At 41.2% G+C, this 16526-nt stretch overlaps 1 protein-coding gene across 1 annotated transcript in view; it reads right to left on the reverse strand.

The window, feature by feature from the left end:
• Positions 1-16526, reverse strand: part of smc3 (structural maintenance of chromosomes 3) — a 112048-nt gene that overhangs the window by 34654 nt on the left and 60868 nt on the right. The window contains exons 19-20 of the mRNA XM_068053013.1: positions 8337-8490; positions 4912-5062 (exon numbers count right to left, since the gene is read on the reverse strand). Of these exons, the coding sequence (XP_067909114.1) occupies positions 4912-5062; positions 8337-8490 (305 nt within the window). The remainder of the gene's footprint in view (positions 1-4911; positions 5063-8336; positions 8491-16526) is intronic.

Consider the following 16526-nt stretch of genomic DNA (forward strand, 5'->3'; position numbering starts at 1 on the left):
CTCTAATACCTAGAAGGTCAAGGACAACAGATACATAGAAAAACCACCACCTACAAGGTCCCCAAGTCATGCACCATTCTGACTTATAACCATAGAAAAATTACAGCATAGGAGGCCATTCAGCCCGTTGTGTCCATGCCGGCCGAAAAACTAGTCGCCCAATCTGATTCCACCTTCCAGGTCCATAGCCTTGCAGGTTACAGCACTTCAGGTGCATGTCCAGGTACCTCTTAAAAGAAGTGAGGGTTTCTGCTTCCACCACCATTCCTGGCAGTGAATTCCAGACACCCACAACCCTCTGGGTGAAAATGTTTTTCCTCATGTCCCCTCTAATCCTTCTACCAAACACCTTAAATCTGTGCCCCCTGGTAATTTACCTCGCTGCTAGGGGAAACAGGTCCTTCCTGTCTACTCTATCTAGGCCCCTCATGATTTTGTACACCTCAATTAAGTCACCCCTTAGCCTCCTCTGTTCTAAGAAAAACAACCCTAGCCTATCCAATCTTTCTTCACAGATGCAACTTTCGAGCCCTGGCAACATTCTTGTAAATTTTCTCTGTACTCTCTCCGGAGCAACTATGTCCTTCCTGTAATGTGGCGACCAGATCTGTACACAATACTCCAGCTGTGGCCTAACCAGCGTTTTATTCAGTTCCAGCATTACATCCCTACTTTTGTATTCTATACCTCGGCCAATAAAGGAAGCATTCCATATTCCTTCTTCACCACTTTATCTACCTATCCTGCTGCCTTTAGGGACCTGTGGACAGGCACTCCAAGGTCTCACTTCTTCTACCCCTCTCAATATCCTCCCATTTATTGTGTATTCCCTCGCTTTATTTGCCCTCCCTAAGTGCATTACCTCACACTTCTCCGGATTGAATTCCATTTGCCACTTCTCCACCCACTCAACCAAACCATTGATATCATTCTGGAGTCTACAGATATCCTCTTCACTATCAACTACACGACCAATTTTTGTGTTATCACCAAATTTCCCAATCATGCCTCCCACATTTAAGTCCAAATCATTAATATATACCACAAACAGCAAGGGACCCAACACTGAGCCCTGTGGAACGCCACTGGAAACAGCTTTCCATTCGCAAAAACATCCATCGACTACTACCCTTTGTTTCCTGTCACTGAGCCAATTTTGGATCCAACCTGCCACTTTTCACTGTATTCCACGGGCTTTCATTTTACTGATCAGTCTGCCATGCGGTACCTTGTCAAATGTCTTAATAAAATCCATGCAGACCACATCCACTGCACTACCCTCATCAATCCTCCTTGTTACTTCCTCAAAAAATTCAATTAAGTTCGTAAGACATGACCTTCCCTTAACAACTCCATGCTGACTATCCCCGATCAATCTGTGCCTTTCTAAGTGGCAGTTTATCCTGTCCCTCAGAATTGATTCTAATAATTTACCCACTACCGAGGTCAGACTGACCGGCCTGTAATTATTTGGCCAATCCCGCGTACCCTTTTTAATCAATAGCATAACGTTTGCAGACCTCCAATCCTCTGGCACCGCACCTGTATCCAGTGAAGATTTGAAAACGATCCTCAGCGCATCCGCTTCCTTTAACAAGCTGGGATGCAATCCACCCGGCCCTGGCGATTTATCCACTTTCAAGTACTTCCTCTCTCATTATGCTAATAGTATCTAATATATTTTACTACAATGTCTGCATCATCCTTCTCTTTTGTGCAGACAGAGGCGAAAAACTCATTAAGAACCCTGCCCACGTGTAAGTTCCCTTGTACATCTCTGATAGGCCCTACCCTTTCCTTAGTTATTCTCTTGCTCTTAATGTATTAATAAAACAACTTGGAAATATATTACTGTTTCTTTAGCTTCAATGAGTCCCAATCCTGGAACTTCCTCCTTAACAGCACTGTGGGTGTGCCTACCTGGTTCAAGAAGGCGACTCACTACAACCTTCTCAAGGGCAACTAGGGATGGGCAATAAATGCCAGAAACAGCCAAATTCCATAATAATTAAAAACATTATTTGTTTAATCTTGTAAAATTAAATACAAGACTCTAATTTACTGACTATTTTTTCTTCGTAATTATAGTTTGCTTTCAGATGTATGCAAGATAAATAAAAGGCTGTTTTAATTTTGACATTTCTAAAGTTTTAGTTAATTATTCAAGCTGCTTGTGCATGTGGAAAGAATAAACTTGCTCAGTTTTGAAGATTTAGCCACATAATTCTGCATTAAAAGTAATTTTACAATTCGTTGATAAGTGAAAATCTCCTAATCAATGCAGTAACATCCACTGTTTTATGTGGTTAGCTTTTCCCTGGAGGGTTTTGACCTCTGTTCAACTGCTTTCAGTTGGGAAGAGAACCATAAGCATCTTTCAAATTTAAAATCCAATCCAACATAACCTTCAGTAGATGGTGCATTTATTATTGGTGTAAAGCATATAAGATCAGCTTCTCTTATTCCTTCCGCCCAAAAACAGATGATCCATTATATAAGCCATTACAGCACGGTGTGGTTTTAGTTGCATGAAATAATTTGACATTGTACACCGAGTGTCAAGACCAAGGTTATTATTCAGATCAAGCAGACATAGAGGCTGGAGGGCAAAAGTGGACCAACACAGGGAAGGAGAGAGGTAGCAAATGGAAGGAAGGAGGGAAGGAGTGGAGATGGGGAGAGGAATGGAGATAGTAAGCAAGAATGCTCCTCAACAGATAAACGTTCAAGGCCAAAATGCTTCTCTATAGGGTTAAAACGGGGTCTACCTCTAAAATGTAGGCCTGTAGGGAGCAGAGTCCTGAGGCCATAATGCAGTTCTGTGCGAGAGGGAGGTTCGAAGGCTAAAGAGTTACTCAGTGAGAAAGGGTGGAGAAACCAATGCCAATTGCTCTGCAATGTTGGAGATTGGCGGGTGGGGGAGGAAAATGTTCACAGCAAAAAGGAGCTCCAGAACACTAATTAGTATGATTGATGAAGGAAGGGCAGTGGATGTTATCTATATGGACTTCAGTAAAGCCTTTGACAATGTCCCTCATGGCAGACTGGTACAAAAGGTGAAGTCACACTGGATCAGAGATGAGCTGGCAAGATGGATACAGAACTGGCTCAGTCATAGAAGACAGAGGGTAGCAGTGGAAGGGTGCTTTTCTGAATGGAGGGATGTGACCAGTGGTGTTCCGCAGGGATCAGTGCTGGGACCTTTGCTCTTTGTAGTATATATAAATGATTAGGAGGAAAATGTAGCAGGTCTGATTAGCAAGTTTGCGGACGACACAAAGGTTGGTGGAGTTGCGGATAATGATGAGGATTGTCAGAGGATACAGATCGGTTGGAGACTTGGGCGGAGAAATGGCAGATGGAGTTTATTCCGGACAAATGTGAGGTAATGCATTTTGGAAGATCTAATGCAGGTCGGAAGTATACAGTAAATGGCAGAACCCTTAGGAGAGTTGACAGGCAGAGAGATCTGGGCGTACAGGTCCACAGGTCACTGAAAAGTGGCAACGCAGGTGGATAAGGTAGTCAAGAAGGCATACGGCATGCTTGCCTTCATTGGTCGGAGCATAGAGTATAAAAATTGGCAAGTCATGCTGGAGCTGTACAGAACTTTAGTCAGGCCACACTTAGAATATTGCGTGCAATTCTGGTCGCCACACTACCAGAAGGACGTGGAGGCTTTGGAGAGGGTACAGAAGAGGTTAACCAGGATGTTGCCTGGTCTGGAGGGCATTAGCTAGGAGGAGAGGTTGGATAAACTCGGATTGTTTTCACTGGAACGACGGAGGTGGAGGGGTGACATGATAGAGGTTTACAAAGTTATGAGCGGCATGGACAGAGTGGATAGTCAGAAGCTTTTTCCCAGGGTGGAAGAGTCAGTTACTCGGGGACATAAGTTTAAGGTGAGAGGGGCAAAGTTTAGAGGGGATGTGCGAGGCAAGTTCTTTACACAGAGGGTGGTGAGTGCCTGGAACTTGCTGCCGGGGGAGATGGTGGAAGCAGGTACGATAATGACGTTTAAGAGGCATCTTGACAAATACATGAATAGAATGGGAATAGAGGGATACGGTCCCCGGAAGTGCAGACGGTTTTAGTTTAGGCATGCATCAAGATCGGCGCAGGCTTGGAGGGCCGAATGGCCTGTTCCTGTGCTGTACTGTTCTTTGTTAGTACAGGGTACAGAGGCAGAGGGGAGTTTAAAGCCACTCCAATTTTCTTTATTATAAATTAGTGCTTTTAGCTGCAAAAACTATATTTGAACATATGTAGTTTAGCTATTAAGTAAATTTAATGAAAATTACACTTTTAACATACGAAACAATTTGTCACAACATCTGCTACTAGTAATTAAAACTTTAGGGTTTCTAAAACTTAAAATATTGCGCAGGAACTTATGTTAGTGCTGTCAGCTCCCAAAGCATGGTTCTCACGTAATCAACTGCAATCCGAAAGTAAACTTGCTGGAATTTTCTCAGGTTGATAGTTTCAAAGACCTAGTAAAGATGAGGCTTACCAGCTGGCAGCCTTACTGAATACCAGTAAATTTAATTTCTGGCTGCAGCCAGCTGCATGGGACTTGCACATCAGAACCAGGTCTTAGCTCAATTTAAAAGCAATGTTGACCCAGATCTTAGTCTGACCCTATAAATTTCTTTACTCAGAGGGTTGTGAATCTTTGGAATTCTCTACCCCAGAGGGCTGTGGAAGCTGTTATTGAGTATGTTTAAAGCAGAAATTGACAGATTTCTAAATACAAATGACATAAGGGGATATGAGGATAGTGTGGGAAAAAGGCATTGAAGTGGATGATCAGTCATGATCATCTTGAATGGCGGGACAAGCTCGATGGGCTGAATGGCCCACTCCTGCTCCTATGGTCCTAATACTTCAAAGTATTCACTCAACTGTTACCTTAGGCATGAAGGTTTTCTCAGACTGCTGCCTCTTCTCTTTCAACATCTTCATCTCCGACAGAATGCTATCTCGTGATGCCTTAAACTTCCTCTGTTGTGTTTCAATCTGCTGCATTTGGTTCATCAATTGGTCAATTTCATTATTAATCTGTACACTGTGCTAAGGAACCGTATCTTCACAATCGTGTCAAAAGAACATCCTAAACAGTCTATCAGCTGATTTTCAGTTATATAAAAATGCATTTTAATCTACGGAATAAATTTCTTGTCATTTAGATAAGATTCATAATACATGCATGTGAACAAGGAACCAGTGGTCCCTTTTTAATCATTTAGATAGCACTCAGTGACAACACACAGCCACTTAAAACCTTAATGAAAATGTAAAAATGTAAAAGGTCAATCGTTCTTTCACAACTCTTAACAATACACGCAAAGCATCAGAAAACAGTTGGTCCAATGGTCTCGCCCATATTCTTTGGGTCCGCTTCCCCTTTCATGTTCTAATATTACCTCCTGTTTGTCTCAACATTTGTTAGTGCAGGTGGAGGCCAAAGCACACATTTTCAGCAGATGAGGAGTCATCAATACTCAGGTGGACAGGGAGAAGCAACATTGGGATCCAAGTGCAGAAGTAGAAGCAGAGCACCAGAACGTTTTTTTTGCAAAGAAGGGAACAGCTTGGCATGACAGACACTGACTCCGGCCTCAAGAGGACGTAAAGCATCACCCATCATCTTGCTTTTTGAGAAAAGAATTTAGATCCCAAAATGACTAACTCCTATGATAAATGCATAGCATGGTTACCTGACTGAGGATGCCACAAGTCGGTAAACCTTCCCCAGTAATAATACCTTCACTTTGATAACCGATTACTCCAATTGGTCCCCTTTAATTTTTTTTATTACACACATTGGCAACCTATCTCAGAGTAGTTAACGAATGCAAAATAGAGTAATTTGCTATTATTTAATGCACATTATAGTACTGTATAAGTAACCTTGATCTAAATTAAAATAATCACATACATTGTGAAGAAGACATAAGAGGCTACTAAGTCATGAAGAGGACATAAGGAGGCTACAAAGGGATATAGATAGGTTAAGTGAATGGGCAAAGGTCTGACAAATGGAGTATAATGTGGGAAACTGAAATTGTCCATTTTGGCAGGAAGAATAAAAAAGCATCTTATCTAAATTGAGAGAGATTGCAGAGCTCTGAGATGCAGAGGGATCTGGGTGTCCTAGTGCATAAATCGCAAAAGGTTAGTATGCAGGTATGGCAAGTAATTAGGAAAGCTAATAGAATGTTACCATTTATTGTGAGGGGAATTGAATACAAAATAAGGGAGGTTATGCTTCAGTTATATAAGGCATTGGTGAGACCACATCTTTCAAAAATTATCTTCCATGTAAAACATAATCATTTCACAGAATCAAATACTAGTGCCTTTGGGAATAAGAAAGTCATAGAACAGTAGTAATAATGTGTACAATATGAGTCTCCTTATTTAAGGATGTAAATGTGTTGGAAGCACTTCAGAGAAAGTTTAGTAGACTAGTACCCTGAATGGGCGGATTGTCTTATGAGGAAAGGTTGGACATGCTAGGCTTGAATCTGCTGGAGTAAGAAGAGTAAGAGGCGACTTGATTTAAACATACAAGATTCTGAGGGGTCTTGACAGGGTGGATGTGGAAAGGACGTTTCCTCTTGTGGGAGAATCTAGAACTTGGGGCCACTGTTTAAAAATAAGGGGTCGCTCATTTAAGACAGAGATGAGGAAAAATTATTTCTCTCAGAGGGCCGTGCGTCTATGGAACACTCTTCCCCAAAAGGCAGTGGAAGGAGAGTTTTAAATATTTTTAAGGCAGAGGTTGATAGAGTCTTATTAAGCAAGGGGGTGAAAGGTTATTGGGAGTAGGCGGGAATGTGGAGTTGAGGTTACAATCAGATCAGCCATGATCTTGTTGAATGGCAGAGCAGGCTCGAGGGGCCGAGTGGCATACTCCTGCTCCTAATTCGTATGGTCGTATGTACATTTACACGCTCGATTTAAAGTAACATTTTCTGTGAACCATACATCTCATTAGCTTAAATACCCACAAAGTCAATTACTGTTATTTCCAGTATCTGCATTGTGCTTTGCAGAGTATTGTGTCATATCTGCATTCTGTTTATCCTAAGTTGAAGACATTAATTTAGGATGAATCATGCGGATCTGAAAAGTCTTGTATACAGCTGTGTACTCATTATCATCAGCAGAAAAGCAAAGGCCATAATAACGTATCACACTGACTCACTGCTATTAGGGGAGTCCAGTCTTGACGAACTGATAAAAAAAAATCATTTTTTCACACAGCATATTTCCAAGAACACCAGCAGTGAAATGTCACTGAAAGCCAGGGTGAATAATGTTTTCTTTTAGTTTCCTTCCCGCCCTCACTCTTTCCGAAAGACTACACTGTAATGATGAAATCAGTGAGGACCCGTACAGATCATCTGCTATAGAATAAAGCCACGCTCATTTAGTTAGTTCACTTAGTAGTTGGCAGGAAAAAAAGACAGAGGCGCAAGGGGAGAGCCAACTGTGTAACAGCCCCGACAAACAAATTTCTCTGCAGCACCTGTGGAAGAGCCTGTCATTCTAGAATTGGCCTTTATAGCCACTCCAGGCGCTGCTTCACAAACCACTGACCACCCCCAGGCGCTTATCCATTGTCTCTCGAGATAACGAGGCCAAAGAGAAAGAGAGAGACAAAGAGATTTGTTAATCAACAGAGATTTCTACCTCACTTTGTACAGCTAGCCACAAGACAAAATATTCAAAATACAATTCAAGAAACTCTTTCAAAAATTATCTTCCATGTACAACATACTCATTTCACAGAATCAAATACTAGTGCCTCTGGGAATAAGAAAGTCATAGAACAGTCGTAATAATGTCATACTTAACTGTCTGAATGTTCTGGTGTCGCAGAAGCATTGGTTTGGAACGTGCAGAGTGCAAACATTGAAAATGAAGTTTTTCAGAACTAAACAAACATAGGCAATGATTCTACACTTACGGTGAGTTAGTAACAAGAACAGATTTGACTTTAATTTATGCATTGACTTCAGCCATTTATGCATAGAATCATAGAATAACAGAGCACAGAAGGGGGCCATTCAGTCCATCATGTCTGTGCCAGCTCTTTGTGGTAGAGCTGTCCAATTCTGCTGCCCCTGTCTTCATGTATTTATCCAATTGCCTTTTGAAACTTACTATTCAAATCTGCTTCCACTACCATTACAGGCAGTGCATTCACGATCACAACAACTCGCTGTGTAAAATAGCACAGAACACATTCAGATTAAAAACTTCTCTGAAGCTATCACTTCCCTTAGACTTGAAAGAATAATCAGATATAGAATTTCTGAAGGATATTCTCAATGTTTCTACGGAGATTTTCATTCAGTTTTGCTTCCAGTTCAGTCAATTCTTCCTCTGCCTTCCGTGCATCCTTCTGAAGCTCTAGCCTTGATTTTCGTGTGTCATAATAGCCACCAGTAAGTGCACCCCTGTGACTAACCTGGTCACCTAGGGGGAATTGAACAACATTTATTTCCACTGAGAAACATAAATGGTAAGACACAATTCTTGCAGCACATTGGAGGCATTTTAGGTCAGGACTTGCAACACTGTCAAAAACTTAGAAAAGAGAGGTTGTACAGAAAAGTGACTCATAACAACAAAGAGCAATAGGCCTCAGACAGGCAGATACAGTTGAATCATAATGAGAGTACCATATTGAGCTACAAACGCATTCCACAAAAAGCTGTAAATAGGATTTATATAGAAGCGAGCTGACTTGATAACTCCGCAGGGAATAATTGCAGTCACCACTGCAAGCAAAATACAAATTATACTGTATGGATCTTCAAATCTACTGTACAATACATTTCTTTATGGGTTGGTTACGGTTGTGCTGGAGGTGGTGCATGAGCAAAATTAGAATACTACAAGATTTGGGTTTACAAGATTTATGACTGACCCTCAATGCCAGCCAATATTAACAAGAAATAAATTAGCAAGAAAATGAAAGAAGTGATTGGACCTGGAAACATTAGCAGCAAATAATTCTGAAACAACATCCAGTTGGCTGGCTTATTAGGATTGATTTTCTGAATGCATGCGCCCAGCACAGAGCTTCGTGGCTGGAACACAGATCAGAAAATTGCAGAAGTATGCCTCACAACCTTTTAACTCTGTAGTCTCAAATAAGGTATGACTAGTTTATAGTGTACAATTAGTTGCAAGGTAATCTGCAGGAGGTAGGCATGATACATTGCTCAAAAGGACAAAATATAGTGTAAGAGATTGACATTTTTTTAAACCTACAGTCCTAATAGATTAGCTGAACTACCAGGATGATCAGGGTACAGGTGAGCTGATTTGTTTTAAAACACAGGACTTAACTTTAGTGCCAGCCGAATTAGTAGATAAGGGGCAGCACAAACAATGCTGATATATAGAAAATTGAAGTCACCAAAGCTTTCAGGGGAGGGGAAGAGATTCAATTTTACTTACTTGACAAAATGTTGAAAAGCAATAGTAACAGATCAATTGAAAGAGGAGGTATTTTCAACCAAAGATGATTAGTCAAATGACGTAAAGGAGCCAAGGTAAGCAGCGTAAACAACGTAAACAGAAACACATGCATCACCTTTGTGTAAGAAGCTGCAGTAGGAATTATTGAAGAAAAATAAAAAGAGGCTGGAGTCAACTATAATTTGGATTTCATTGCCAAACAAAATTTGAGAGTAGGATTACTAGAAATTAAGAGAACAGAGATTTGAGATATCACCATGAATGTTGCCATATAGTATAGTTTCCAGTGCCAAAGAAAGAATGAAATGAATACATTTAAATGAAATCAACAGCGATTTTACCATTGATCTTCCAAGCGGCGGCCAGCACTCACGTGCCTTCACTTTCCCGTTCAGGGGAAAGTTGTGGGGGGGGGGGGGGGGGGGGGGGAGAATGGGCTCTAATACCAATTACTGATGTAGGGGAGGGTGGGAAGGGGAGACTTCTGCACTTTGATCGCTTTGTGGGGGGTGGGTGAGTAAGGTCGAGTGTTGAAGGTAAGTGTTTCGGGGGAGGGGAGGGGGGGCAAGAGGGAAGAGGGCAAATGTTGAATTTAATTGTTATTGGGGGGATGGGGTGATAGACTTACCGGCAGTACATTTGGGGGGGGGGGGGGGGGGGTAGCCCTTTAAAAATTTAAATGTCCTGGCAGGGCTGGCTGACCTTTAAAAATGGCGTTAGTGCCTGTGCACAGATGGCTGACGCCATTGCCAGGTCGAAGAGCCCATCCCCTCCACATGATTGGCTGAGGGGGCGGCCGACCAGCTCATTATCCTGGGCCACCACTATCATGGCGGCGCCCGGCCTGCACATTTTTTCAACCGCCACCAGAAGCAGTGGCAGAAGAAAATCCAGCCCACAATATGGCACTAAATATAATGGGCCTGTAACCAAGTCATAGTCACACTACACAAATACCCATCCAGTCACAAACCTGCAGCACAGCTATGGCAGCATTTTGATTTGCTGGAAAGGCAACTTACCAAAGTACTGCCAATGGACTCGAGCACATTAACATTTAGGTGGCCATGCTACAGGTGGTGCTCGTAGCTCTGCGTCCCCTCAATAGAAACAATATTCCCAGGACTTCAAGTAGTGATGGAGCAGAGGGATACAGTATGAAGTGAAAATATATAGACTAAAAAAAAAAGGCTAAAACCTTTAAGCCATTTCATAGAATCATAGAAAGTTGAAGGCACAGAAAGAGGCCACTTCACCCATCATGTCTGTGCCAGCCAAAAAACAATCCACCCATTCTAATGCCAACTTCCAGCATTTGGTCCATAGCCTGCAGATTACGGCACTTGAGGCGCCTATCCAGACTCCTTTTGAATGAGTTGAGGGTTTCTGCCTCAATTACCCTTTCAGGCAGTGAGTTCCAGGCCCTCACCACCCTCTGGGTGAAAAGCTTTTTCCTCAACTCTCCTCTAATTTTTTAACCAATCACTTTAAATCTATGCCCCTTAGTCACTGAAGTCTCTGCTAAGGTGAATAGGCCCTTCACCTCCACCCTATCCAGGCCCCTCAAAATTTTGTACATTTCAATCAGATCTCCCCTTCGCCTTCTCTACTCCAAGGAGAACAACCCCAGCCTATCCAATCTTTCCTCACAGCTGCATTTTTCCAGTCCTGGCAACATCCTCATAAATCTCCTCTGTATTCTCTCTAGTGCATTTACATCCTTTCTGTAATGAGGTGACCAGAACTGCACACAGTACACAAGTTATGGCCTAACCAATGAGTTATACAGTTCCAGCATAACCTTCCTGCTGTTATATTCTATACCTCAGCTTATAAAGGAAAGGCGGCACAGTGGCGCAGTGGTTAGCACCGCAGCCTCACAGCTCCAGCGACCCGGGTTCGGTTGTGGGTACTGCCTGTGTGGAGTTTGCAAGTTCTCCCTGTGACCGTGTGGGTTTCCGCCGGGTGCTCCGGTTTCCTCCCACAGCCAAAGACTTGCAGGTTGATAGGTAAATTGGCCATTGTAAATTGCCCCTAGTGTAGGTAGGTGGTAGGAGAATGGTGGGGATGTGGTAGGGAATATGGGATTAATGCAGGTTTAGTATAAGTGGGTGGTTGTTGGTCAGCACAGACTCGATGGGCCAAAGGGCCTGTTTTAGTGCTGTATCACTCTATGACATACCATATGCCTTCTTAACCACCTTATCGACCTGTCCTGCTACCTTCAGGGATCTGTGGACATTCACTCCAAGGTCCCTCACTTCCTCTACTCTTCTCAGTATTTTCCTATTAATCGTGTATTCCTTTGCCTTGTTTGACCTCACCAAATGCATCACCTCACACTTCTCCAGGTTGAATTCCATTTGCCACTTTTCTGCCCATCTGACCAGACCATCAATATCTTCCTGCAGTCTACAACTATCCTCCTCGCTATTTACTATCTATCCCAGGAAACCAAAAGGTGCGTTTGCACAGAGTGGGGAGAGGCTGGACAAAAGGCAGATTTCATGTGTAGTTATAAGAGTGAAGCAGGGAAGTGGGAAAAACAAAGTCTGGAAATCATTTCAGGACACAATTATACACTTGTGGAACTTAGTGGGGTAACTTTTAATTTGCCACTGAGGCTGTAGACTGGCATTATGTATTGGCTTCCCATACAGAAAACACACAATTTCAGGGTGTTTCTATAATGAGTGGCCATAGTTTTATGCCCTGGCGGCAAGTTGAAGATCTACCCTAATGTCTATGAGAAGGTAGCATTAATACAAAACCAGATGACTCAAGACTATCTACCATGTACCATGTATTTGCACAAAAAGTTTTTCTCTCTCTCAAGGGCAAGCGGTCCAATGCCCATATTGCACAACTCTCAGAACCAGGTCATGAATAAAATTGCAATCTGAAGTATAATGACAGGATGCACAACTATAATGCCAAGACAGGATTCACAGCTCTAGCTCTTTTCTTTAACGATTATAAAATGGTCCACTTTACAGATGTTAAGTGTCAACAACAAATAGTGGTTCCTGCAGCTAAAATACTAAGTTTACACAGCTATTTTAAATCACAGAAAGTCAATTATAGTGGGGAAATAAAAGCAAAAAGCAAAAGAATATTTTAAAATAAAATGGATGTGCGCTGCAAACTGCATCAGCAATGCAAGCTCAAAATTGAGTCTATACACAGTATCATCCTGTAATTTCAGTTGAACAGATTTTATAAATTGCAAGCAAATTTGGGGAAGGATGACAACTTTACAACATTTTATACCTTTAATTATGTCAAAGTAAAAATCACTTTGACAACGATAAATGGATCATCATCTGAAAACATCAATTTGATCTCAAAGAAAATTATGTCATCAGAGCCAGGGAGAAAATACACATAAAAGCCCATCATCTCCACTGTGAATGAGTCAGCATGCTTTATGCGTCTACTGAAGCTTTCATTTCAGATACAGGGGTAAAACTTTACATTTACACTTTGGCCAAGGGTACTGCATATCCAATATTCCCATAGGTATGGTGTCATCATTTTTTATCTTGTAAAATAATTAAAACTACAATAATCCAGTGTGCGTGCACCACATACAAAAAACCTGACAGAATACTGATCTTGCTCCAGCTATCCAAGCCTACGCTATTACACATCACAGAGTCAGAACTGACCCATGCACCATCAGAGCTGTCAATGAGCATAATCATTTAATAGAAACAGCACTATTGGTTGTTAGATGCTGTAAAGCTGACTAACCTCCCCAGAGAATGCAAATTTGTTTTCAAAGTATTGTTTCTGCATTTACATCCAAAATCAGGTGCTTGAAATAAGCATTAAAATCACATGAACAGATGTCATGCAGAACATATTCCTCTAACTCACCATTTTTAAAGTGGGTTCTTCAGCTTACTTTCTAGCACAGAATTAGCTGAACAAATTAATATGAGAAAATTAATAAATATGCCATATGTTGCCAGTATAAAGTTCTGTGATTCATTATTTCAATTAACAGATATAATTAGTACTAACATTTTTCTGTACTTTGCATTACTCAATTCAATGCAACATAACACTTGAAATCTGAAAGGCTGAAGTGGCAGAGTGAGAATCACATACAAGTGTGTGTAATGGTGTATTTTGTTAAAGAAAATTTTAAAAGACCAAACATCAAAATATCAAGAGGAAGCCACAATAGGTCTGGTGCACAGATTATTCCATTACATTTGGCACCAGATTAAATAATCTAATCTCCGATAGAACTGCTCACAGTGAACCAAAGGAGTCTCTCTCAATTTTCCATCATCTTTGTGTAGTTGCTTCTCCTTCTCATTACCTAGACTGACGATTCAGCGCAATACCAAATGAATGTTACATTGTCAGAGGTGCTGCCTTTCAAATAAGATTTTAAAACCAAAGCTATGTCTGCCTGCTTGAGCGCACTATTCAAAGTGCTAGGAGTTCTGCACACAGAAGACCTCCTCAGTCAACACCACCAAAAAGACCCCAACTTGTTATTCATTTCACCTTTTGTTTTTGGGACATGGCATATAAATTGCCTGCAGCAATTCGCACAATTAACACTAATGACACTTCAAAAAGGAGTGTGTTTATGAAGCATTTCAGGACATCCCAAGAGTGTGAGTTCTTTATCACCTGCGTCACTTTTCTCCCTTTATCTTCTCTTCAACCTCTCAGTCTCATCTTCTGGTTTTCTCTCACTCTCTCCAATCTTTCTGTGTTTCTACTGCTTTCATTTTGCTTGTTGTTTCTCTTTTTCTCCATTATCCTACTTTTTCTTTTTTCATTTGGGTCATGGATGGAGCTTGTCAGTAGATGGAGGGATTCAGCCAGCACCCAAGGTCGACAGGATAGGGCAGGTTATTCTAAGGGAAGGATCCATCTAAGACTACAGGTGTGGATGTAGAGGTTTGTCCAGCTATGACTTCGGAAGCACAGTAAAGCAACAGTGTTGTGGTGCATAGTGCCAGTCAGCTCCTGGATGATTGAATTTTAATAGGAAGTATGCTTTTACAACTTAAACACCAGCACCCAAACATAGAGCAAATAAATGGCAGACAAATCAAGACGTAGGAAGTAAGTATAATACAAACAGAAGTCTGTGAACTTTAAAATATGCATTAGCAAATCTCCAATGGCACAGCTCAAAACACAACGCATCATTCTTCTGCTCAAGTGCAGTTGTGTGTTAACCAGCGAGGTTAAAAGTAAACACTGCATGAGTTTATATAGGGGTCAATTAAGATGCTGTAGACTTTTTGGTTCCAAATTCTGTGAACTTTCTCAAGTGTTCAAATCTGAGAGATAAGAAACCAGCACTAGGGGTACCCTATTTTCCAATATTATTGATCAATCTAATGTGGCATTGCAAGCAGACCATCAGGAAATATGGTCTCTCTCATATAATCATGTTACTATTCCTCTCACTCATCTCTTCTGCCTCTATCTCCCAACTCTCTTTCCTTCTCTCTCTGTCTTGTTCTCTTATTTAAGGAGAGAGGTGTGGCGGGGGTAATGTGACTAGTGGCTCTTTTCGCAACCCCTCACCCAACCAATCATTCACACTTCCCTCAGCCACCTCATCTGAGTGCTGTGCACAAGTTAAATGGAATGTGAAGAGAACTGTAAGCAATAATGACCTTCAATGTACTAACCCTTCTGCAAATAAATGTGACAGTTGGAAACAAAATAAAAATAGGTTTTAATTTTCATTTTTCCATTTGTCATAAGCAAGATGCTGACAAAGGAGTGGTCGAGAGATCATTGCAGTTACGGAGCTGATCCTGAACTTGGTATCCATCCAGTGGTGGGACCTTGTAATGCACAACCAAATATTGTTTTCTGCATTAATTACAGCTAGTGACTCATTTAGCAATAGCAGGAGCAAAGCAAACTGAAGACCCTGTCCTCACTTGCACTTAAAACAAAAAGGTGAAATTGGTCTATACCAGCATTTTTGTTTCCCATTGTGCCAGCTTTTATTTTCCATTGCCTTGGAAAATATTGCCAAGATTTTTAATTTCAAACCAAGTAAAAGCAACTGAGACTAGAAAATAAGAATCCAAAAAGTCCGATCTATCGTTGTGTGTGTTTCAATGGAAAGAAGATTGGATGCCATGAAAATTTGGTACCGGTTCACTATAAGCTCAGTTCACACTCCTGGCATAGACCTCAATGCCTTTTCAAATGAATCACTACAACATGACAATTATATATCATATGCTATGGAGCATTACTTTCAATAAAACTAATACAGAAAGACTTTTCACCTAATTTTCACTTTGTCTGAGAAAATCACAAAGAGACCTCCAGCAGTTCTAAAACTTAAACTGATAATTGGCACTCTTATGGTATGGACATTTTAAATGATTTCTTTCTCAAAATTTGTACTAGATTCCCCACATAATCAGGTAAGTGTGCACATTAGGTTACTTAGTTCATCATGAACAGTTAATACCTAGCAGTTAAGTGGAAGAAAATCAAATATTAACCTCATTTTGTACAGCCTGACGACGAAATTACAATTTATGAAAGCAAAAGGGTTTAGACAAATACCAGCAGCCAAATAATCTAGAAAAATTCACAAGGGTTAAATAGAGTGAAGATTTAACTAAAAATTTTACATCTACATCATGGCCTCAGTTGCTCTGAATGTTATGAATTTGGATAGTAATCAGCCTTTATGCAACAGTTACTGAACAATGCCAGATTCTTGTATTGTATATTCTTAATTCCTTTGAAGACATGGCTGCCAAACAATAACGATCAAATGAATAATGCAGATTCTAATATTTAACAAAGTGATTGATGACAACGCTACGTCATCAGGATGCGCCGCGGTGCGCACATGCGCACACGGTCTCAGGCCCTCTGCGCATGCGCTGCGGTCCGGATTGCCAGGAACAGTTTGCGCATGCGCAGATGACGTCATCGCGTAACGTCATCTTCCTCGGGGAACACGCCAGGTTTGCCTCTGCGCATGCGCAAACTGGTCCTGGCAATCCGGACTA

The sequence above is a fragment of the Heterodontus francisci genome, chromosome 20 (assembly GCF_036365525.1).
Source record: "Heterodontus francisci isolate sHetFra1 chromosome 20, sHetFra1.hap1, whole genome shotgun sequence".
Classification (NCBI taxonomy): Eukaryota; Metazoa; Chordata; class Chondrichthyes; order Heterodontiformes; family Heterodontidae; genus Heterodontus; species Heterodontus francisci.